The sequence below is a fragment of the Megalops cyprinoides genome, chromosome 22, assembly GCF_013368585.1.
Source record: "Megalops cyprinoides isolate fMegCyp1 chromosome 22, fMegCyp1.pri, whole genome shotgun sequence".
Taxonomy (NCBI): Eukaryota; Metazoa; Chordata; class Actinopteri; order Elopiformes; family Megalopidae; genus Megalops; species Megalops cyprinoides.
This window is the reverse complement of record NC_050604.1, coordinates 19,237,700-19,260,555: the sequence shown is the minus strand read 5'-3', so window position 1 is coordinate 19,260,555 and position 22,856 is coordinate 19,237,700. Positions and strand designations below refer to the sequence as shown.

The 22,856-nt window shown below is 47.3% G+C and overlaps 2 protein-coding genes and 1 non-coding gene across 3 annotated transcripts in view; 2 read left to right on the top strand and 1 right to left on the bottom strand.

Moving 5' to 3' along the window:
- The window catches only part of klf3 (Kruppel-like factor 3 (basic)), a 15,904-nt gene extending 5,735 nt beyond the window's left edge, over positions 1-10,169 (top strand). The window contains exons 2-6 of the mRNA XM_036516734.1: positions 3,886-3,946; positions 5,733-6,255; positions 6,681-6,828; positions 9,080-9,243; positions 9,700-10,169. Of these exons, the coding sequence (XP_036372627.1) occupies positions 3,905-3,946; positions 5,733-6,255; positions 6,681-6,828; positions 9,080-9,243; positions 9,700-9,881 (1,059 nt within the window). The 5' untranslated portion in view covers positions 3,886-3,904 and the 3' untranslated portion in view covers positions 9,882-10,169. The remainder of the gene's footprint in view (positions 1-3,885; positions 3,947-5,732; positions 6,256-6,680; positions 6,829-9,079; positions 9,244-9,699) is intronic.
- A 2,889-nt stretch (positions 10,170-13,058) lies between these two features.
- trnap-agg lies at positions 13,059-13,130 on the bottom strand. Its single transcript has one exon. It is a non-coding gene; the product is annotated as a tRNA-Pro (tRNA).
- A 558-nt stretch (positions 13,131-13,688) lies between these two features.
- On the top strand, positions 13,689-21,771 carry fam114a1 (family with sequence similarity 114 member A1). Its single transcript, XM_036516617.1, has 14 exons — positions 13,689-13,758; positions 14,848-15,150; positions 15,540-15,624; positions 15,853-15,963; positions 16,115-16,221; positions 16,632-16,766; positions 17,371-17,523; positions 17,699-17,828; positions 18,217-18,302; positions 18,569-18,745; positions 19,233-19,372; positions 19,690-19,762; positions 20,266-20,319; positions 21,628-21,771. The coding sequence occupies exons 2-14, from the start codon at positions 14,854-14,856 to the stop codon at positions 21,769-21,771; spliced, it is 1,692 nt and encodes a 563-aa protein (XP_036372510.1). The 5' UTR covers positions 13,689-13,758; positions 14,848-14,853.
- The last annotated feature ends 1,085 nt before the right edge of the window (positions 21,772-22,856 follow it).

The window sequence follows — 22,856 nt, the reverse complement described above, 5'->3', positions numbered from 1 at the left end:
GGGGGGGGGGGTGAGGTGCAGTTTACGACACGGGCCAAAAAATCGGTTTGAAACACGACGAGTCAAAGAAGCCCGCTTGACTGCGGGCCTAATTTTCATGTTTATTACAAACTCGCAAAACTACCCCCGTGGAGCGTACCGGCGAAGAAAAAGTTGTAAACAAATCGCCACCGCGACAAAAGTACCTCGAATGTGGCTTCGTTTCCAGGGGAAAATTTCTGATTTTGAAAGTACCTGAGGTGGAAATTTCCTGAAAGGAATCTCTGCTCAAGGGACCCTCCCTTTTGTCAGATGACTGATGCAAACATGTGGTGGGGAAGACAGCGTGATGGGAAAACAGTTTCACATTTGCACAGTCACATCCTCTTTGCCTCAACCACATTTCCCAAGTACCTTATTATTACTATTACTACTGCTATTAGTAGTAGTAGTAGTAGCAGTAGTAGTAGTGAAAGTAGTAGTATAAAAAAAGTTTTATTAAAGTATTAGTAATAATCATAATCTAATAATAATAATATCTATGTCTGTCTGTTAGTTGACAGAACTGATAGTTCAACACCTCATATTCCTCAGAGAATATAATTAGCCTTTCACAACCGAATAATAACTCAGCACAATGTCGTGAAAGTGTGCTGTATGTGGGTCAGGATTTTCTGCTGTAGCTGGTATGAGGAGAGCAGAGGTGGCAGGCCCGTGTCCTCCGGAGCACCTGTGCCACTGTGCGGAGGCTCTGCGCTCCGGCCCACGTCACCTCACACTGTGTGTTTATGGACACTGGCACATTATCTGTCTTCTTTCCTGCAACATTTCCTGGTCCTCAGTTTCCTGGAATCCATTTCCATTGGCTTTGACCTGAGGTCACTCATCAGGAGTGGCTCCTCTTTGCCCCTGCTCATTTTGTCTTTCCTGCCATTCAGATGTGTGTGCGTGTGTGTGTGTGTGTGTGTGTGTGTGTGTGTGTGTGTATGTGTGTGTGTGTGTGTGTGTGTGTGTGTGTGTGTGTGTGTGTACTGTGTGTGTGTGTGTGTGCGTGTGTGTGTACCTGTGTGTGTGTGTGTGGGATGGTGCGCTGTGCATTGGGGTGTGTCTGCGCTGTCTCTTACACCTCGTTAATGATTAGGTGAAGTGCACATTGGTCGTCTCCCTGTTTGTGGCCAGTGGACTTTGGCTGGCTTATGCTCAGAGAGGTCCTTGTGAGGGGGCTGTTGGGGGTGAGGGACAGAGCATACTTCGGACAGGCTGTGAGGTGGGGCGAGGCGTTGTTGGTCAAAAGGCAGCTTCCACCAATAGGAGCTCAGGCGGATCCCTGCTTTGACATGCCCACCAACAGCGCAAGAGTTCGTAGTTTGCTCATAGTTTGTTCCTGGTGGGCTTAAATAAAGGACTCTCGGACCCACGCCATCCAGCCAGTAGGAGATAGCTTTTGGGTCAAAGGTTAACTTTATTTCAACTTAATCTCAGCAGTTTTATCACACCAACATTAAATCTGTGTGGTCCTGCTCGTAAAGGAGTGCCAAGGTCAGGCAGTGAGCCCATTATATTAATGTGCTTTAAATTAATTTATTTCACTGCCTATAAACTTATTGTGGATCTTTGTGGGCATTTGGATATGTAACCTTAAAGGAAACTGAATATATACATTTTCAAACAGGTTTTACAAAGAAATCATATAGGAGATTGTCAAAATGTTTATTAAAAGATTAACATGGGTTATGTAAAAAAAAAATATGTGAAAACATCTTAAGAAGTGCAGGGTGTATGTATTAGAGCTTAATACAGCATCTTTGCAGCTGGGCTGTTGCATATAATCCTTTGGGTTGGGGGTCCAGAGGCCCCTGTAGTGGTCAGGTCGGCACTCTGCCGTGAATCGGTGCGATGAGCCTCTGCATCTGTGTGCGCTAGCTGTGAAACTCCGCCGATTGCAGGGGGTGGGGGTATGGGGAGTGGGCCCCCCCTGCGGTCTCTGTTGTTGTTCGCTCGAGCGAGCTCGCGGGCGGGAAGTGCGTAACCTGCCGGAGGCTATCCGCGATCCCGCAGGGCGGGTGACTCCCGCCACACTCGCCCGACTCTCTCATTGACAGCGCCGTGCTGCTGTCTCTCTGTTCACACCTGCGCTTTCAAACGTGAATGTGTCTCTTGAAAGCATAAACATGTTTTTTTTCTTTTTAAGATGAAAAGGCTCAGCTTTTACGGATGTGCTAGAGAGTAGTGTTTTTTTTTGTCTCGGTTGCTATTTTTGAAGTTGGCGTGGCGAATATTTGAAGCACGCTGTAGGGTATTAAATGGAATCTACAGTACTTACTGAAAGGTTTTACTTGGATCACTCCACTTCGTAAGTGTCAGGAGGACAGGATGAACACGTATGTGAATGTTCAGTTCGAATTTCATTGTGAAATTAGCAGAGAAATAGGAAATCCAGATCACTGGTGAGGCATGGGGCATCCGTTTTGGCCAGCGTCCATCATTAAACAGAAAAGCACACTGGATGTGTGGTGTCAGAGGCAGTGTGTAAGCTGTCCTGTCAAGCACACTACCCCCACATCCTGCCTCCGAAGGGCAAAGGAGAACTGTCCTGTGGGGATCCAGAATGTACCGTGCTGATACGTTTTCTCAAAAAAAAACCGAAAAAAGGAAAAAAAAAAAAAAACCAGCTTTGTAAAAGTAGATAGCCAGGGATCATCTGAAGAAAGTAGTTAAATCACAGATTCTCTGCTCCTCTGTGTACATGGTGGCTTGGCTTGGGGTGTGTGTGTGTGTGTGTATGTGTGCGTGCGTGCGTGTGTGTGTGTGTGTGTGTGTGTGTGTGTGTGTGTGTGCGTATGTGTTGGGGGGGGGGGGGGGGTGTTATCAGTGTTACAGCACAGCACTATAAAGGCGACAGTGGCGACAGCGTTCTTGGGTGATCCACAGCCCACAGCTCGCCCCACTTAGCTCCTGAGTCACCCAGGCTGTTCAGATCCAAGGAGGATGGACGTTAGCGGGATCGTCCCTCCCGCTCCGGTGTGCACCGGTGCGATTATCAGAGCAGATATCCTCTGCCCTCTGCAGCACATGCTAACGGCGGTGGAAAGGTCAGCGCAAACAGGCTGCTAATAGGACGGGCTTACTCAGTGCAGGCCGCGGAGGTTAATACTGCAACAAAAAGTGCAACAAAAAGTGCAAAACCCGTGGTGTCTGGTACCAAAAAAGCGACATTCACTGGAAGCCTGGATGTCTGAACACATTGTTTCCACCGATTATTTTTTTCCTGTAAATTATAGAGAGACATACTGTAATGCACACAGCACAGCACAGTAAGTGACTGTGTTCACTGATGGCATGTGCTGTCTTGTTCTGTGCTGTCAGAACTCATCCTCTATGCCCCCCCCCCCCCCCCCCCCCCCGTGTTGTTGTGAGAAAAGCAGTCAGTTTAAATGCCATTTGGCCCCAAGGTTGGCTAATCCTCTTCTTTCTGTACAGTTGTTCATTCACCCTCTCCCTCTCGCATTGTTGAAAGGATCACTCTCATGTCAGTCATGGGGGGATATTACTGAAGGCAAAAGAGAAAGAAAGAAAGTATTCACCTCCTGAACTCCCAGGCAGGTATCTGATGACAGCTTATAGCAAGTGTACATTACTGTGATATTTACTGCAGTGCAGGGGCATGGATCAGCAAGGGGTGGGTGGACATCAGGCATTAAAATAATGAAACACTTATCTCTGGTATGTTGGTGAATTCAAAGACGACACAGAGAGTGGGCCTGTGTGTTCACCTGTGTTCAGTTTCACCAGAAAGGGCCCGCCGTCACCGCCTGGTTCCTTGGAAACGGTGTCCTGTGGAAGTCCATGCGGAAGTGAGACACAGCCCTGACGTTCCCTCTCTCTCTCGGTTTTTCCCCCACACAGGAGGGCCCAGGCAGCAGCCATGCTCATGTATGACTACCCTGTAAAGGCAGAAATGGATACGGTGAGTACGGGCGTCTGCCAGCGGGTGCTGGTATCCAGAGGGCTGGGAGTACCAGGCCCATTGTCACCCGGGCTTAACTGACATTCAAAGCACACAACCTGACAAACGTGAGGGGGAAGGTGAAAGTGTAATTTTGTGGGTCGGTGAGACGTTACGCAGGGTTTGGCAGAAGGGCTGATGGGGAGTGAATTCCGGAGATAGTTTTAAAAACTGTTCCACGTCATTTTACTGAAACGTTTCCCTATTTAACTACAGTACAGGTAACCATTCCGGAAGACAAAACCACGGTCTCACCCCACATGTCAAAAAAAAAAAAGCCACTTTCTGTCGTCTGTGTCTGGACCCACTGGTTTGTCTTAGCATTCCAGTTTGCAGTGTGGCATAAAAAATATTTACAGCTTCCTCCTTGACAAACAGGCCACAGAATTAGCATACAATAGACAAATATGTGGCCAGCCAATGAGAGGGAGCCGACGGATGTCAGCGTGTCAGCTGTTGCCGCCTGACCAGCGCCGGAGCCAACAGGACGTCCCAACTGTTTGTGCTTTGCTAGTGGGACCGTTGAGATAAATAAAAGAATGAGGAAGAGGACACTCGGGGCCGGCGCTGTGTACAGAGGGAGTGTGCTCACAGCGCTGGCTATTAGAGGACACGCCCGCCGCCAGCTCTTGTGTCAAAACCGAGAGAAGAATGTGTGGTTTTTTATGCCTTTTTTTTTTTCAAGTGAATGTCTGAAAGCAACAGCCAGGTCATGGAAACCAATCATTCAAATTCACAAGAGAGATAAGAACTATGCGTAAGGACATAAAAACAGAAAAATGAAGGCAATGTATGTTCTGGATATATGAGTGTGTATAATATTGAACAGTTATTGTGCCATTCATATATGTATTGTAGGCATGTATTATAGAATATGTTGTTGGACTACTTACATTCCGTTTGTATATTTTACGCAGTAGTCATTACATTGTGACATTGTGGGAAATTTCCATGGCGTTTTCCACTCTACCCACTCTTTACCCACACTACTAGTGTTGGGAGTATAAAGTGTGACTGGCATAGTGCCCATTTAGGCATACAGAGATAGATCAATGTCTTAGTGAACAAACAGGTCTCTGGTTCAGTTCAGTTTAGCTCATCAGCACCCATACTCAGTTGCTGTTTCAAAGCATACCTGTTTAAAGCATTGAAAGTGAGTCTCAAAATCTCCTGACTACTGCTATTACCCACAATACTCAAATACTACCCAGAATCCTTTACAACAGGGCAGCTATGACCAGCCTCTCGACATCTGTATGGTTTTCTCTGTCTGTGCTGTTTGAATCTGAGATACTCATTTTTAAGGATGCGGGCTGTTTTTCTTTGAAACTCTTGCCGTTGTGAGGAATGTTGAGAGGGAAATGGATATCTCCCAGTTCCGAAGAGATAGTGTTTTTCTTTTCTGAATCCTGCTATGCAGTGAGTCAGCACTGGGGTTTTGAACAGGCTCCAGACTGTGTGTCTCTCCCCGCAGTCAGAGGCCACGGTCACAGATGAACTCACACTCCGCAATCGCCAGCGATCTCGGAGGAAGGGGGTGGGGGGATGTTGTGTTTCTGTGTCAGAAAGTTAGAAAAAAAAGGTCATTCCAAAATCTCTCCACTCCCATTTTGAGAAAGACAGCCAGCTAAATGGCGTTATCTGACAGATGTTTCACTCTCGGTTGAAAAGTCCTTTTTCCTGAAATATTTCTTCTCTTTCTGTCTGTTTTGTCCTTCCCTCCTCCCCTTGTCCTTCTGGCCTGCAGTCGCTGTATCACTCCTACCCCTCGCTGATGAAGTCCCAGGCGGAGGCGTACAGCGTGATTTTCGCCCCGCCCTCCAGCGGGGCCATGGTCGGCACCCACCTTTACCAGCACCACCAGCAGCAGGAAGTCCCGCCCATCCCCGGCTCCCAGCTGGAGCCCGTGGACCTGTCTGTCAGCAAGCGGGGCTCCCCTGCCTCTTCCTCCTCCTCTTCCTCCTCCTCGTCCTCCCGCAGCTCGCCTGTCTCCCCCTACAGCTACGGCAGCGCCTCGGGCTCCGGGACGCCCCTGTCCCAGCCCAGGCTGGGGGCCGGCTCCCCCCCGCAGAGGCGGACCTCCCCTGGCCTGCCCCTCCACCACTTCCCCACCGTGCTGGGCCCCCTGCTCCCAGGGTCCATCCCAGTCCTGTCCAGCGTCATGCTGCAGCCCCTCTCTCTTCTCTACCCCTCCCACCTGCCCCAAACCCTCATGGTGCCCCCCCTCACAGGCGGCGAAGACATGCAGGCCCTATCCGCCCACACACAAGGTGAGGGAAGGGGGGGTGATTTTTTGGTCTCAATATGCCTTTATGGTGTCAGTTATATCACTTTATTTTTGATTTTGGGTGTTTCAGTAAATATTTTTTCAAATCTTAAGCCAAGCATGCATTTCTTGTTGAGAGGATTATTGAGAGTGGATTATTCAAGTTGTGCTGAGAAGTATGTGATGTTGAGGAATTCAATGGGTACCTCATGACACACAAGAATACGGTATTCTGAAATTGTTTTAATTGGAACACATCCAGCAATCATTTGGCTTTTGAGAGGAGACACGTGTTGCCTTAAACAGCCTGACGGAAGTTTACATTTTTTGCCATTCCACCAATAAGATGGCAGTGGTTCGCACACATTAGCTGCGATTGGTGGGAAAAAGCGCAGAGCAGACTAACCCGTCTCCCTGTCCCCTCTCCAGTGTCATGCCTGAAGGCCTCGGAGGTGTGCCGGGAGGCCAGCGACCTGCTGAAGCCCATCAAGTCCGAGCCTCACACTGAGCATGCCCAGGAGACATACAGCGAGGAGGTGTCGTCCTCCGTCATCACGGCGCCACGGTCCTACAGCGAGTGAGTGCTGCTGTCCATCAGTGACCTCACAAAGCCCTTTACCGGGAGCCAATCAGAGAGCCCAACACTCACCTGAGCTCAGCTAGGAGGAACTCATAGTGACATCCCCAACTGCATAAATATCTCAGGATGTAAGAACAGCCTTAGAAACTGACTGTAAGCCAAACCACAGCTTTTCCTGTCAATACACAGTGCATCAATTAAGGTGTGTGTGGAAAAAGTGAGTGTGTGTGTCTTTCTGTGCGTGTATCTGTCTGTGCGTGCGTGTTGAGTCATTTTCTGAAAATAAAATTGCTCCACAGTCTTGCATAAAAAAATGAATTTTTGCGCTGGTGAGCACGCCCAGTGACACACCCTGAAATGTCCCCTGAAGTGACATACTTGCATGTCATTCCTTCCTTATGAAATCAGTAAACGATACTGACGAGATAAAAAAACCGCCTTTTCATTGTGGGTGCTATTTCGTCTGTCATTTTTTTTTTTTTGTCATAATTCATTCAGTCGAAATTTGAAAGCGCTCCTCTGACAGCGCTTTTGGCCCTGCCGCCGAACGTCCCGCGGTGGAATGCGAGTCCGAGCGAGGCCTCGTTTGCCTTGCGGTTGCCAGGCCTGAGGCCGGGCGTATCCGTGTCAACACTGCCATAATTGCCCCCCTTGTGGAAGTGGGAGTGGCGGATCTGTCATCACTTTTGTCATGGCTTTTTTTTGTGCCGTTTCGGCGTGCCTTATGCGCTGGCACAGACTGCAGAGTCTCCGGCTGCCGTCGCGCAGAAGAAATGTGGGCTGCATCGAGCGATGTGCGCAGATGCTGGTATACCCCTCTGAAAGGGGGCCCAGGATGCATTGTGGGAAGGCGCTGCGGGGGCCCCGAACGGCGTGTGAGAAAGCGAAACTATACGCGCCACCCGGGAACATTTTCCGCCCGCGCGTGACTGCGCAGGGCAGGTTACAGCTCGCCCCGCCCGATGACAGACGTATTCGTGTGGAGTTTTGAGGGACATACAGGTGCTTCAAGTTTCAACATGGGACACCTGCTCGGACACGCCCCCCCCCAGACACTCCCACCTCCTACGCTTTCTCCCACACTCTGAGTCGGCACTCCGGTTTGCACAGCGTGACCTGTGAAGGATCAATGAAATGTGAAATTCCCGTCGTAATTCCCTCACAGAGGTTTGTGCGTTACTATGAAGGAAGTAGTATAGTGATAAATGTATTACATGTACTTTTGCACTTTATTTAAGGGACACATGAGTTTTTCAGTTCTGGATTTTAGCCTTGTAACTAGCAATACAAAATGTATTTTTTGTGTTGTGTCTTCAGCATTATACCATACAGTGGTATTTGTATGTAAACTGTTGCATTCTGTGTAGTTTCCTTTTGAGAGGTGAAATAACCTCCCAGCATGCACCGGTCAGACAGTTTGTCTCCATGTGTCTCAGAGCCCTCATGTGGGTGCAGGATCTGCTTGGCTGAGTGTGTTGGCTGTTTACATTTGCGTGTGTGTGTGTGTGAGTGAGTGTGTGTGAGTGAGTGTGTATGTGTGTGTGTGTGTGGTAGTGCAATGTGAAAGACAACTGCAATGTGAGCTATAACCCCCCCCCCACACACACACACACACACACACACACACACACACACAGCCAAAGAGTTAAAAAAATTGTTGAATAAACAATTCTAAAAAAATTACAGTTGTACGGAAAAAGGTAGACCATTAACTATAAACATTCTCAGGGTGTGTTGAAGGAGTGACTACTTTTAGACAACAAGACAGCCAATGTCACACAAGGAAATACCACCCCTGAAAGAGAGAGAGAGACTGGGAGTGGCAGGAAACATTAAATTACAGCGTGTGATCCGAGGTGTGGCAAGAACTGAAGGGGTGTGCTGCTATGGCTACTTATTTACAAAGATGACAGCTGTCAGCTCATGCAAAATAAAGAACAAAGAAAAGGAAAAAACATTTTTGAAGCGCAAACCACATCAAGATTAGGGCTGGCTCTGGATTGGTTTTGGACCATATTCTAAGACATGTATATTGGGCCAGGACCATGTGGTATCTAAAGTAAATCTGTCATATACACAGTTTGTCCTCTTGTGTCTTAAACTGGAATGGTAATTTTTGCTGTTACACTCTGATTGACTGGGCTTTTTTGCATGAGACTGTCTGCCTCTTTCCCCTTCGGTACCCCCCTGGTCCCACTTGGTTTTGCTCGGTCATCAACCTGCGGTCCCCTTGCTCCTGTCTCCGTAGGAACGGCAGCCCCTCGGTGATCGTGCGCACAGGGAAGCACCCTCTCCCCGTCGAGTCCCCCGACACCCTGAAGAAACGGCGCATCCACCGCTGCGACTTCGGAGGCTGCAGCAAGGTCTACACCAAGAGCTCTCACCTGAAGGCCCACCGACGCACACACACAGGTCAGGGGGAGAGGATGTGGGCGGGGTTCACAAAGTGATGGGCGGGGCTTATAGTGGGTGGGGAGGGGAGGTGTGGGCAGGGTTTGTATTGGATAGGAGGGAAAATGGGTGGGGCTTACAGTGAAGGAGGGGATAGGGCGGACTGCGCCTGTTGAAATGAGTGTGGCCCTAGATGGTGTGAGGTAGCGAGGAAGGGTAAAGATGGTCAGTTTGATAAAGCATTATCCCCCACTGTTGGAACACTTCCTTTGAATAGACGTGCATGTGTGTGTGTGTGTGTGTGTGTGTGTATGTGTGTGTGTGTGTATGTGTGCGTGTGTGTGCATTTCTGTATTTCCTCTCTCTCATAATAGATGTTTTTGGGTTGACCTCACGCCACCAAACAGGCTTTCTGTACTGTTCCTGTTTGTTCGACGGAGGCGTCTGACGTGTACCGCGCCTCTCTGTCCCCTGCAGGTGAGAAGCCCTATAAGTGCATGTGGGAGGGCTGCACGTGGAAGTTCGCCCGCTCCGACGAGCTGACCCGGCACTTCCGCAAGCACACCGGCGTCAAGCCCTTCCAGTGCCCCGACTGCGAGCGCAGCTTCTCCCGCTCCGACCACTTGGCCCTGCACAAGAAGCGCCACCTGCTCGTCTGAGCCCCGTCCCGCCCTGGCCTGGGCCCGGCTGCGCCCCTGTCCCGACTCCAAACAGGGGTGGCGATGGAGCCTCTCTCGGGGTTCGAGAAACCCTGCTGATGTGACCACGAAAGTCGGCATCAGCGCCAGACCAGTCCAGCGGGTGCCGGCCGCTCCTTACTCCTCGCCCTCCACCCTTCCCACTGCCCGCCACAGCAGATCTGACACCCACCCCCCTCGCCGGGCCTCCACACGCTGGTGCGCGCACTCAGCTGGTCTGAGTGCAGTCAGCCCAGGGGGCAAACCCCCCCCCCCCCCCCCCCGCCACCTGCCCAGCTAACAGTACACACAGCTGTGGGGGAATTCCACATCCCCATCCCTGCTTGGACCTGCACAATGTGAATCTTTTTTTATTATTATTATTATTTTAGCACACATTTACACATGGATCTTTCTCTGAGGGCTCTCAGACTCTTCCTGTTTTCTTTTGAGCTGCTGGCTAGCAGAGCACAGTTATTTCTGAACGTGCCATTCCGAACTGTTTTGGGAAGCCTTTTGTGAGGGCGGCGCCCTACATGGAAGTTACTGTGTGTGTGAGACCGTGTATCTTCCTTTCTTAGGAAGTCCTCTCAGTGTCCCTGCTCAGGTTGATGATGTAATAGGAACTGTGACATGAGCAGACAGAAACTCCTGTATTTACTCACTAGACGGACGGAAAAGTTCATCTGATGCTCCACACTTCTTTCGTACAGGCGGTTTTTCCTTCCCTTCTTTGGTGGGAGGAGGGTTTTTTGAAAGTTGAGTTCAGGTTTGGGATGTTCAGAGAACATCCAACCTGTGATCACTTAACTAACCACATGACTGGCAAGTTATCGATCATGACCAGCCAAATACAATAGGACAGACTTATTGACAAATTGACCTTGCAATTTAAAAATGAAGCACTTGGATGCATGCTCGCCCTGTAACAGGCACAAGACAGGCTATATGTTAGCCTCATATGCGTTGCCATGGTTTCCTTTCACTTGCTTGTCGTCATATCACAACTCTCCATGTGACAGCCAAGGATGAATATAATGTATATATTCCTTTCTTATTGTTTAGCACAATTGTTGGTCCAGTGATATGCAGTAGCAGTGCAGTGCTCTCTGTCACTTTCCAGGGTACTCAGCTCCCAGGGGCTGTGAACTCAGAGGCTTCCCGTCGGTTTTCGAAAGTTGCAGAAGGACACTTAGCCGTCCTGAAACGCACCTGATGCGGGCGTCCGGGAGGCAGCACAGATGGGGAAGGGGGAAAGGTCTCTTCAGGCAGATCGCCTTTTGTTTTTGTCAAAATGTGAACTCTGTTGTCTGGGCATTATTGACGTAACAAAAAAAATCTGTTTGGTCTGGGGAAGCAATAGCATGTAGCCTATGTTTTACATTATCGCCATGTGTGTAGTTATATTACTCTTTGTTTTAGGGAAATCTAGGTGCAATCCAGGGAAACATATGTGTTGTTGCTTCTGTATTCCTATATATAGATTAAATCATTTTAACCATGAACAAATATTTGAATATAGCAACTTAAAATGGATAGTATGCACTTTAATGTACTTCAAAAACCAAATAGGGCTGATTAATTCTGAGTCCGTGGGCAGTTGCTTTTCTCCTCATGAACAGCTCACAGTCTTCCGTGATTGGCCCAGGTGTGTCATATTGGGCAGGTTGGCAAATCGGCAGAAAGTGCGCTTTGGGTGTGAAGAGAAAAGCAAAGAAGAGAAAATCTGTGCCCAGAAGGTGTTCAGATTTTCAGTAAAGTACAGGTGTCCTCTTTTGCTGTGTCAGTAGTAACAACACTCAGTGACGTTGAAAACCTATTTCTGAGTACATTGGCCAGACATGGTGACCCTCTTTGAAACGTGAGCAGTGCGCTGCGCGTAGATGTGGCAAAAAGCTTCAACAGAGGAACTCCTGAAGATGAAATGCAATTAGGAAACCCTTGACTATATTTGATGGTATGGGCCTTGAGATCCTGCAAGAAGCATATGTGTTCATTATCCAGCCTGTGCTTCATACGGCCATACCTCCAAACTTCCAGGAGCTCTGCACCCTGTTGTATTGCAAAACCTTCACCTTACAGCTACATGTCTTTTTTTTTAAAAAAAACAATACAGATTTTTATAACGTAAATTGTAATATATTTTTTATTAAATAATGAGACTGAATGGGTAATTAAAGGTTTTATAAGCATGATTTTAAAAATTTGTATCACAAAGAATATGCATTTCTATAAAGATGTGAATATTTTTATCGGAACTCTCTTATCTTTCTGACCGGCATGGTGTCCTGGGTTCTGAGAGGGGGAATCTCATGACGACCTGCACGTCATAACCAAACTGTGAACGCAAATACTATACTGTACAGTTGTATTTCAACATTCTTACATATGGTTTTATTATGAATATATCATTTAATAAACTCTTATTGATACACTTCGCTCGCATGTGTGCGTTCTTGTTTCTGGTCGTTTGCTTTTGTCCTTCAGGAGTATGTTGCCGCTGCAGTTCTTCTGCACCTCCTGTTGCTGGAATCTCCTCCTCACCGGTTCTTATCCCGCAGCTTGCCACATAACTCCTTCAAATCCTGGCCCAAGGGCATGATATGGAGACACTTATGGAGGAGATAATCGCGGATTACCCGCTGCGTTGGGATAATGCCGGTGGGAGGAGGAAAGAGCTCAGCAGATGAGGTGTCCACCTCTGAGCCCCCAGGAGGCTGCTCTCCAGCAGGTCTCTGTTCCAGCCATAAGCGCTTGATCCGGCTAATTACTGTCTTAAGTGAACTCATTTATGCCGCTCCTCCCTGTTCCAGCGCTGTGAGTCATTGGGACGCAGCTGGAAAATGTGCTGGGATCTGGCTGCACAGCACAGGGTTCAGACAGGGCCAGGACCGGCGCTATGGGGGTGCTTAGGAAGTGCGCCCCCAGACGGACCTCCCAGTTGTCTCCTTATATCCCGATGTCTTCACAGTATTTATGACTTTTCGCATTATTACGTTTGCATTACCATTGAATATGGTACAATTTCCAGTTTGAAATAGCTTATCAGCCATTTTTTGTAAACGTAGAAAATCTTTGGCGTACACATTTGGATTATACAGTTTATGCACACAAACTTTATGTACAAAGTCAACCACATTTGAAATGGTGCAAAAGCATGGGCTCGTCCGGGATTTGAACCCGGGACCTCTCGCACCCTAAGCGAGAATCATACCCCTAGACCAACGAGCCACGTAAACGATGGGACATTATCCCCATAGAATCCTTGCCACGTCCCCAAAAAAAGTAAGTTCCTATTGCTGAACGCAGGAATGACTCTAAACGTAATTTATAGCAAGATACTGCCATCTAGTGGACATTACATTTATAGAACTAAAATCGAAAGACAAGCCAAACGCCGTAGCACAAGTTTTCATGTCAGCCATAGAGGCATGGATTTTCAATATAACTACTTTTAACGGCACTAACAGTCGGATATATGGCTAACAAGGTACAATAACCTGCAATGGTTAGAAATCAGTGCGATCAATAAGCGATATTATGCATATGCGTTAGATTTGCCGATACGTATCTGTCAAGTTGTAAGACCACAAAGTTTTCGTTAGGAAATTATTGTAGAGGCGGCTTTTCAACATGCCACCGTCTTTAGGAGAGGCGCAGGTTTCATTTAATCCTAGCGCCACTGTCCGCCATGCAAGTGTGCAACCGAGCGGACTACAAGTCCAGCAGAACCCGCGGCGTACAGCAAAGTTCGAAAGTTCCCGGTGACGTCACCGCCCATAACACAGGGGCAGGCTGCCGACGTGGCGGAGAGGTTGGGCGGAAGGATAACAAGCTAGCCGGCTGTCAGCAAGAACTGGTGAGATACGCTACAATATGAAATAGCTTCATTTGCCTTCTGATTGTCTAACGTTTTGTCTTGCATACAGTTCTGTTGCTCTGCCACTTTGCTACTGTGTGTTACATGTTCCGACTGCAAGTTCTGCATTGATATACATTCAATTAAAATGTTGCTGACTAGCTGCAGATATTTATTTCTCTATTCTCATGCTATACCGGAGAAAGCGATTTAATAAGCTTGTAGGATTTCGCGAAATTGCCTTATTTCACCTATCTGGAATTCAAACGGATTCGTTTGTTTTATGTGAATTAATTTCGTAATAGAGTCTTCATTAAGTATCATTGTTGGCAAGGCACTGTTTGTCAGTTTACTCCAACCGTAGTTATATTGGCACGTGTGTTTGTTTCTTTTTGAACAATTTGATTTTGCTGTGCATGGTTGAGATTGGAAGTGCTAGATTGGTGTTATTATCTGCAGAGTATCCTCAACCGGTAAAATGGGATGACAATGTTAATGAAGTTTTAGATTAACGTAACCACTAGATGTCGCTGCTAATCCAGGCGGAAATACCACTGGAGCTGCACCAGCTCGCATAAAGGTTATTGTGTAGTGTCTTTTTCTGACAGTGTCATTGTGGAGTGCCTGGCACAACTTTTAACCGTTATTTACTATACAGTACAGCACCGTCATGCCTCTGCTTAACACATCACAGGTTATTTGGGAGTCTGGCTTTCAAGATGTCGTGTTTGGAATATTATAGGTAGTGCATCACAGCATGATTGAGGTGCAATGTGTTCACCTATTGCCTAGGTTTATTATTCGAAAGTGGGGACAGGGCTGATATGTCCTACATTGTATTTGTAAATGAACTGGTGGTCAGGGATGAAGGAAATATTTCACTTGATGTATTTGCTTAGTGTCGGGCACTTACTCCTTGGAATACTTCATATGTGGTTCAGGGTGAAAATCTCCACTAGTTAACGCTACACAGTGACAGCATTTCCTTGCCTTTGTTGAGTTCACATTAAAAATTTCAGGTGTTTTTTTTTGCTTAGACAAGTGGATCGTGGAGAAAATGTTTTAAGTGCATCTCTGTCCCGACCGCAGAGAACCATGTCACAGAATGACTCTGGGGACAGCGTGTCCGCAGAGACGCCCCAGCCTCTGTCCGATCCACCCGCAGGAGACCCCCCCGCTCCAGGTGACACAGAGTCACATGACCCTCCCTCCCAGCCTGAATCCGAGCCTCTGTCGGAATGCGAGGAGGCTGAACCAGCCGGCAGCGTGACTGGAGGGGAAACCCAGGCGGACCAACCGGAGGATGCGGCTGGGGGTCAGGTGACCGAGTGCAGCGAATCGGTGAGCCTGGAGCCAGATGTTCCTGCGGGGCAGGAGGGCGAGGGAGCAGAGGTATGGTGGTGGTGTCAGCGTGCTGATGTGTGGCTCACGAGGTGATGGAATGAGGCACTGTGTCTTTATGTCTCTGATGTGATTGGTTGTGTAGAGTAGTGCTGACAGCCATGGCATTGTCATCAGATCGCAGGACTGTTGGTTAAAAGCCCAGTAACCTCAGTAAGGATATCTGGTGAAGTATAAAATTTTGGGCATGGCAGTAGTTTTATTTGAGAGGAGTTGTGCTGTAGGGGAAAGTTAGTGTGAGAGATGGAGGGCCTGGGGTCTAATATGTGTTCATTTATTTGTGTGCGCACGTGTGTGTGTATGTGTGTGTGTGTGTGTGTGTGTGTGTGTGTGTGTGTGTGTGTGTGTGCGCGTCTGCGTGTGTGTGTGTTTCACTGCAGGACCCAGCTCAGAGCAAAGGAAAAGGCTGGGGAGGTTGGGGTTCCTGGGGGAAGTCCCTCCTGACCAGTGCCACATCCACTGTAGGTGAGTCTCTGTCCAGAATGCCACTATTGTCATTTCTACTGGGGGTTAGCCTTTCTGTCTGCCTTAGCCCCAGTGCAGCATCCACTGTGGGTGAGGGATTCTGTCCTTGTTAGCCCCAGGGCCCTGTCCACTGATGGGCTACCTTCAGCCTTACTCAGTTAAGATGACCTTCCATCACTGAAAGCACACAGCTCTCTGCAGTCAGGGTGTGTGGGTGTGTCTTCTCAGGCCATGGGCTCAGTGCTGTGAAAGAGAAGGCAGAGGTCACCCTGAGGATTCATAAAACCTCTGTGTGCGAGGAGGCTAAGGAGATGGAAGCAGACCTCGCAGGAGAGACAGGTAACCCTAGCTGCCATCTTACGCTGTATGTCATGAAGCTTGTAGTTACTTAGCGCAGTTGTTAATTTCACCGCTGCCCGTATCGTGACCGCTAACGTGATTAGCCATGACGTGGTGATCCCTGTGGGCCTGTTCGTGTCTCCTCTGTCAGACGCACACCCTGCCGGGGATCGGATGGATGTTGTGCAGTCCACAGGTCCCTCTGCCACGGGGACTAGAGGTGTCCTCTCCACCATCACCAGCGCTGTCCAAAACACAGTGAGTCACCCTTTCTGTCACCTGCTCCGCTCTGTCACCCACCTCACTGCTGGAATTATATTAGATATATATTAGTTTGACATATAATAGCATGTTGAATTAGAGCTTGATGTCTTCATAATTAGAAGTATTCAGAGCTCGAACGACCAAGTTAATACAGCAAAAACACAAACCAATATTCTGAATGGATCCAAGACAGTGTGGTACACTGCACCTAAACTTCAACACACAGGCTATAGCCTGTGTGAACAAAGCTCAAGTTTACTCCCTGGATTTAATTTCTCCCACAACAATCTTAGATGCCTTTCAGAGCACGTTATGCTGTGAGGCTTCTTTAGCTGTGTCATCAAGATGCTGTGGTACACAGTGCTTTGGGGAGCAGGCTAAAGTTGCCTCTGTGCCTCGTTCAGGGAAAGTCTGTCATAACTGGTGGCCTGGATGCCCTGGAGTTCATTGGCAAGAAAACCATGACAGTCCTGGCTGAGAGTGACCCCGGGTTCAAGAGGACCAAGACCCTCATGCAGAGGACAGTCTCACTGTCCCAGGTACGCTGGTGCTTTGTAGTGATCTGGCAGCTGGATGCGTGAGACCAGAGCCTGGCGGGTTTGTATCCTGGTTGAGATGATGAAGTTGTTCACCTGAGTGACATAATTCCGGCAGCAGCGTGGTGTAGTGGTGAGGCACAGCGCTCATAACCGAAAGGTTGCTGGTTTGATTCCCCACTGGGGCTCTGCTGTCGTACCCTTGGGCAAGGTACTTAACCCATGATTACCAGTACATGTCCAGCTGTGTAAATGGATAACATCTAAAAATTGTAAAATCTGTAAGCTGCTCTGGATAAGAGCATCTGCTAAATGACAGCAGTGTGATGTAATGTAATGTACTTAAGCTGAAACTCCAGGTGTACAAATGGCAATTAAATAAAATGTGTCGGTAAGTGAAAGAAATTGGTGTAAGTGGTCACATAATGAAATGAAAGCCACATGGTCCTATGATGTACTGATAGCTGAAAGGGATAGAGGGATGTGGGAGTTCTTTTGTAACAATAAATTCATAGGAAGAACTCTCTTAATGTTTCATAGTCACTCTTTCAAGGTTACGGTTCATTGTTTGGGGTTTAAGGGGTGGAATGTGTGATCTGGCCCGCAGATGCTGAAGGAGGCGAAGGAGAAGGAGAGAGAGAGGCTGAGCGCCCAGCTCATCACGGAGCCCACGGCCCACTACGGCATCCTCTTTGATGACTTCCAGGGCCTGTCCCACCTGGAGGCCCTGGAGATCCTGTCCAATGAGAGCGAGGCCCAGGTCAGTCTCTCGAGCCGCTGAATTTGGCCTTCTGACTCTGGATTGGAAATTAATATTTACAGTGCAGTGCATGCATAAAGTCAGATTATATCTGATTACATTAACCTGGAGGAACTTTGAGTTCAGATGGTTTGTGTTCTGTGTGGAGTATCCCAGAATCCTCCTCTCTCTGCAGGTCCAGGCAGTCCTAACATCGCTGGAGGAGGAGTCTTTGGAGGCTCTTAAGAAAGAACTGATCACCATCAAGGACATCTTTGCTGAGAGGGACAGCAAGAAGGAGGAAGAGGAAGGGACAGAGGAAAACGGTGAACCATATTCACTAATTGAATGTCCTTCACCCCTTCGTAAGTCACCAGGATGAGGCCTTCCCCAAAACATATTCAGCAATGCTGGTCAAAATCAAGCTCATAATAATGATGGGGTCGCCTAAATCATGGTGACATCGCATGGACGCAAATTGACTTGCAATTTGTGATCTGGGAAATTTGAAAATGAAATACAAAACCAATTCTACAAAGCTAATGAAAAAAAAACATACCAGTTGTGAGCCTAAGTTTGAAGTGGGCTGTCCTGTGACTCTGTGTCTGTCTGTGTGTGTGTGTCTGTGTGTGTGTGTGCGCGCGCGCGTGTGTGTATGTATGTGTGTGTGGGCGTGTATGTGCGTGTGTGTGTGTGTGTCTTTTGATCCCTCAGCTGCTGACGGGGAGGAGTTTGTCAGTGTCCTGACGGAGCTCCTGTTCGAGTTGCATGTTGCTGCTACTCCAGACAAACTCAACAAGGTAACAGCCCCAAGCTGCATCTCCCTTTACATCTTCCTCATTATTGTAATGTCATTCCAGTCCCTGTTTATCTGGAAATAGTGAACGTCTTTAGTTTATAGCTTTGTTAATTAAAACAGCAGTGTTCCGCTTTAATGACTTCTCTTCAGCATTGACAAACCATACCTCTATAGGCACTTGCAATAGTCACCAGATGCAGTAGGGAATGGACAGATACATTTTGGTTGGCAGTGTCTACCTCTCAGTCATTACTGCTGTTCCTGCAGGCTCGTGTACGGGCACATGATTGGGTGAGGGAAGTGGAGCAGCCCAAGGCCGAACAACCTGCTGAGGTGGAGCCAAAGGAGGAGTTGGAGGCGGGGCAAAGCAACGAGCCCGCCCCCTCCACAGGCCAAGGGGAGGAGGAGACGAAAATAGAAGATGGCAGCCCCACATCAGTGGAGGTGAGTGCCCTCCGTTCCTCACAAGATCGCTGGAGTTGGGACACAGCCCTCCAGGGTCATGTTAACAGTTTCATTTATCATCCCCCTTTTCCTGTTTTTTTTTTTGTTTGTTTGCTTGCTTTGTTGAACAATTTGGCTAATTGCGTCTTCTTTGGTTGGGAAGCTATACTGTGTAGTTAGGAAGGCAAGTGGACTAACACCAACATAGTCTGTCTCATCCACATTTACCCTCCACTGTTTTTAGGTTGAATGAATTCAGTACAGAAGCACAGTGCAGTACAGTGATTTCTCCTCTCTTAAGTTTCAGAAGTGGTTCCTTTTTTGTGTTCAACTTCCTATTCAGGACATCAAACTCATGTATGGTGTCTGACTATTTGGACGCTGGTCTGCATGTGTATGTGTGTATGCATGTGTGTGCATGTGTTTGTGTGTGTATGTGTGTGTGTGTGTGTGTGTGTGTGTGTGCACGTGTGTGTGTGTGTTATAGGGTGTGTACCTGTCCTCGGTGGGCAGCCTGGCGGAGGTGACGGCTCGCAGCATTGAGCAGCTGCACAAGGTGGCCGAGCTGATTCTGCACGGGCAGGACCTGGAGAAGGCAGCACAGGATCAGGCCCACATCCTCGTCAAGTGAGCACACACCACACAGCAGCCTGCACGGAGAGGGAGGGATCCATGTGTGCCTGTACACGTTTAAGTGTACAGAGAGTCACACTGAGAGAAACGCAATTTCAATCCTCCGTATGTCCTGTGCATATTGGAGAATTGACAATAAAGTTGACTTTGACTTTTGACTTTGACTTTGATGTTAGCAGATTTCTCTCTGTGTCACTGAGCAGAGAGGACAGAATAACTTGTTGTGGGTTCTTTTCCGTGTCGGTTTTGTCACCTTTCTGTTGTTTCTACGTGTCCTCGTGTGTTGATCGGTGTGCTTTATTGTCCGCAAGGCTGACAACCGCCATGTGTAAGGAGGTGGGCTGTCTGGCTAAGAAGTTCTCCGACACCCTGCTTACTGTGGGGGTAAGTAAGATGTGAAAGGTCATCAGCCACAGAGATGCCTCACTCAAGATATGGCAACATCCTGTGGAGAAACCAGTAAATTAACCAGGGGTAGAGAAGCTGAATAATGTAATGGATGCTTGTATCGGTTAAACAGTGTCCTTACTCAGGTAGTATGTATTGCAGGGCTCTGTGTCATCACAGTCATTGTAGAAGTACAAAGGTCACGTCAGGCTTATTACATCAGTTCAATGAATGAGCATGCCACCCTCCACCCTCTTCGTGAGGGATCACTGATACAGGCAAACTAAGACGTCTAAAGGTAATGTGGCCCCTATTCTAAGGAGAGATAAATTTCAGGGAAAGAGTTTGTCTCTCCAAGTACATTTTCCCTGGCATTCATTTTCAGACAATTACTGATTGCTGAATCACTGTAGGTTTAAATGACAATCGTAAACTGCTAATCATGTTTGAGAGAACGACCCGAGTTTCCCTCCAACGCACCTCTCTTTTTCTGCCTGTAGAGTCAGAGGAAGGCGGAGGAGCTCAACCCCCTGGTGGACAGCATCCTGCTGGAGGTGAGAGGACGTGTGTCTGCTGGCATTGCCAGCAAAGCACGGTGTCCAATCAGAAGGGCCAGTCAGCCACCCAGAAAGTTACATTACATTACATTATTGTCATTTAGCAGAGGCTGTTATGCAGAGTGGCTTACAGAAGTTACAGTTTTTTTTTTTTTTTGGACATGTACAGCTGGATATTTACCGATGCAATTGTGGGTTAAATACCTTGCCCGAGCGTACAACAGCAGTGCCCTGGAGGGGAATCAAACTAGCAAACTTTTGGTTACGAGCCTTGCTCCTTACCTGCTATGCTACACTGCCTCCCAAAGTGGTTGTAGAGCTGTGCTACCAGACCTGAGGCCCACAGGTGCTGACGCTAAGCTGCAGGGTTCAGGGCAGGTCAAGCCAGTTATTAGCATCTAACATTTAGGCTTGGTCGAGCTGGTTAGTGGTTTGTTTAAGAAATATATAGCAAGAGTTTCATATAGCAGATAGCTAGTTTTGGCTTTCTGTCCTATTGATTGTGTAGTAGCTAATGTATTGAGTAAACTCAGTGCTTAGGTTTATTTTTTTGTCATGTGAATGCATGTCACAGCCATTTCTTGCCTTGGCATTTGAAAGTGTCGCTGATGCATGGCAGGCGGGTAAAGCATGGAGACTGACACTTAAGGTTTAAGAGTACTTATTTTTGCTTTGTGAAATATCTTTATTTTGGTCGCTGGATTTTAAGCACAGTGTTTTGCATCACAATTGGGATAGCCAAAAGGAGGAACAGATGGAAAAAGACACAATTACATTCCACTTCCTACTCATTAAAAAAAACCATTGGGGATATTTCTTGAGTTTTTTGAAACGTGTCATTTTTGTAGTGACAGATCACATTGTGATGATCTACCTATTACATGTAGGATAGGTATATTGTAAATAATTGTCATTTAAATGTGCACAAAAATGAGATCTAACAGAAGACCTTTGCTCTGGATTATGGGAATAAATGTAAGTAATTGCCTCCTAAAAAAATCATTTCTTTTTTCCTGTTTTTGGTGCTCCGGTTGGGCCAGGCATCTGGAAAGTTAATGTATGTGTGGCTTGAATTGCTTATTATTACTTATTGGCAGCCAAAATTTCATACCCTATAAAGACTCCATATGGTGTCATGTTATGGTACATGCAGGGTATCTGTGAAGGTGAGACAGGAGAGCGAATATGAGACCCAAGGCCTTACCGCTATCACCGACTCCATCCATTAAACATCTATTACCCATATGTTCATCCATACACCCTCCATTGTGAGCTGTCTAATCTGCCCTTGCTGGTTCACCACAGGGCTCCAACAGCACCACCTACATCCAGAACGCCTTCCAGCTGCTGCTGCCCGTGCTTCAGATCTCCCACATCCAGACGAGCCGGACCAGACCCGCCCCGGAGCCCTGCGACTCCCAGCACGGATCGGACCAGTGCTCAGACTGAGTGCGTGATCCGGTCACATAACAGCAGCAATAGCGTCAATGAAGGACCCTGTTTGTGTGTTGTATTTATGTATGTATGTACAGTAATAATATATGTGGTCTTTGCAAAAAAAAAAAAAAAAGGATAATATAGATTAACTACAGAGATGCTAGATCTTTGAAGTGTCATTTACGTTCACTTGGATGGCCTCTGACTTGCGTTTGCCTAGTCCTATGTTTTATCTTATTTATGGTTTTATAATGCCACATATGAGGTGATCATAGGTAAGAACTGAACTGGGTTAGGCACATGGTAACATGTAGAGATATGAAACATTATTATTATTATTATTATTATTGTTATTATTATTCATTCATTCATTTTTGCGTATTCTGTCATCCATTTTGTCAAACGAGGCATTAAACAGCCAACGTCCGTTCGCTTTCCCAGAGACACACTGATAAAATCCTTGCGCTCCATTGTGGCAGATCGAGCACCTTGTGGTAATTGCTGCACGGATCAGAGGAGGGCAGCACTCCGCATGCTGATCAGGGTCCGCTTGTCAGGTACATTTTACAGAAATGGCCCTTGGAAAAAGTTCCATTTGTTTATTTTTAATTTTCCTTGTGGATATTTTCACAGTTTCAGTTTCGCCCCCTGTCAAAAAATTAGACATTCGGTCTGTAGTGTGAGATTTGACAGAAACGGGCCCATTAATTATTTTTCTGACAGCAAATACAAAGCATGGACGCTAAGGATTGTGGGGGATTTTCAGTTTCCTTCTGTGAAAAATAATTAGGAAGTTGGGTTTGTGGTATGAGATTTGACCTTCTTCTGACCTGAAACATTGGGCTTAAAAAAAAAGAAGGGCAGAGAAGTGATGGGATTTTGTTAGCTGCAGCTCTCGCATTTCTAAGGAGGACTGCAACCGCAGACGGTGGAGAGCCCCCAAACTGCTCCTGATTCTGAACCAGTTTTATTGTTTGACTGGTTAAGGAAAATGTAGGGCACACTGCACTGGGATCAGCATTTGGGAGTACTCTCTGCCTGGACCTATGCAACAACACTACATTACATTATGTGTTTGTGGAAACTTTCTTTGCACC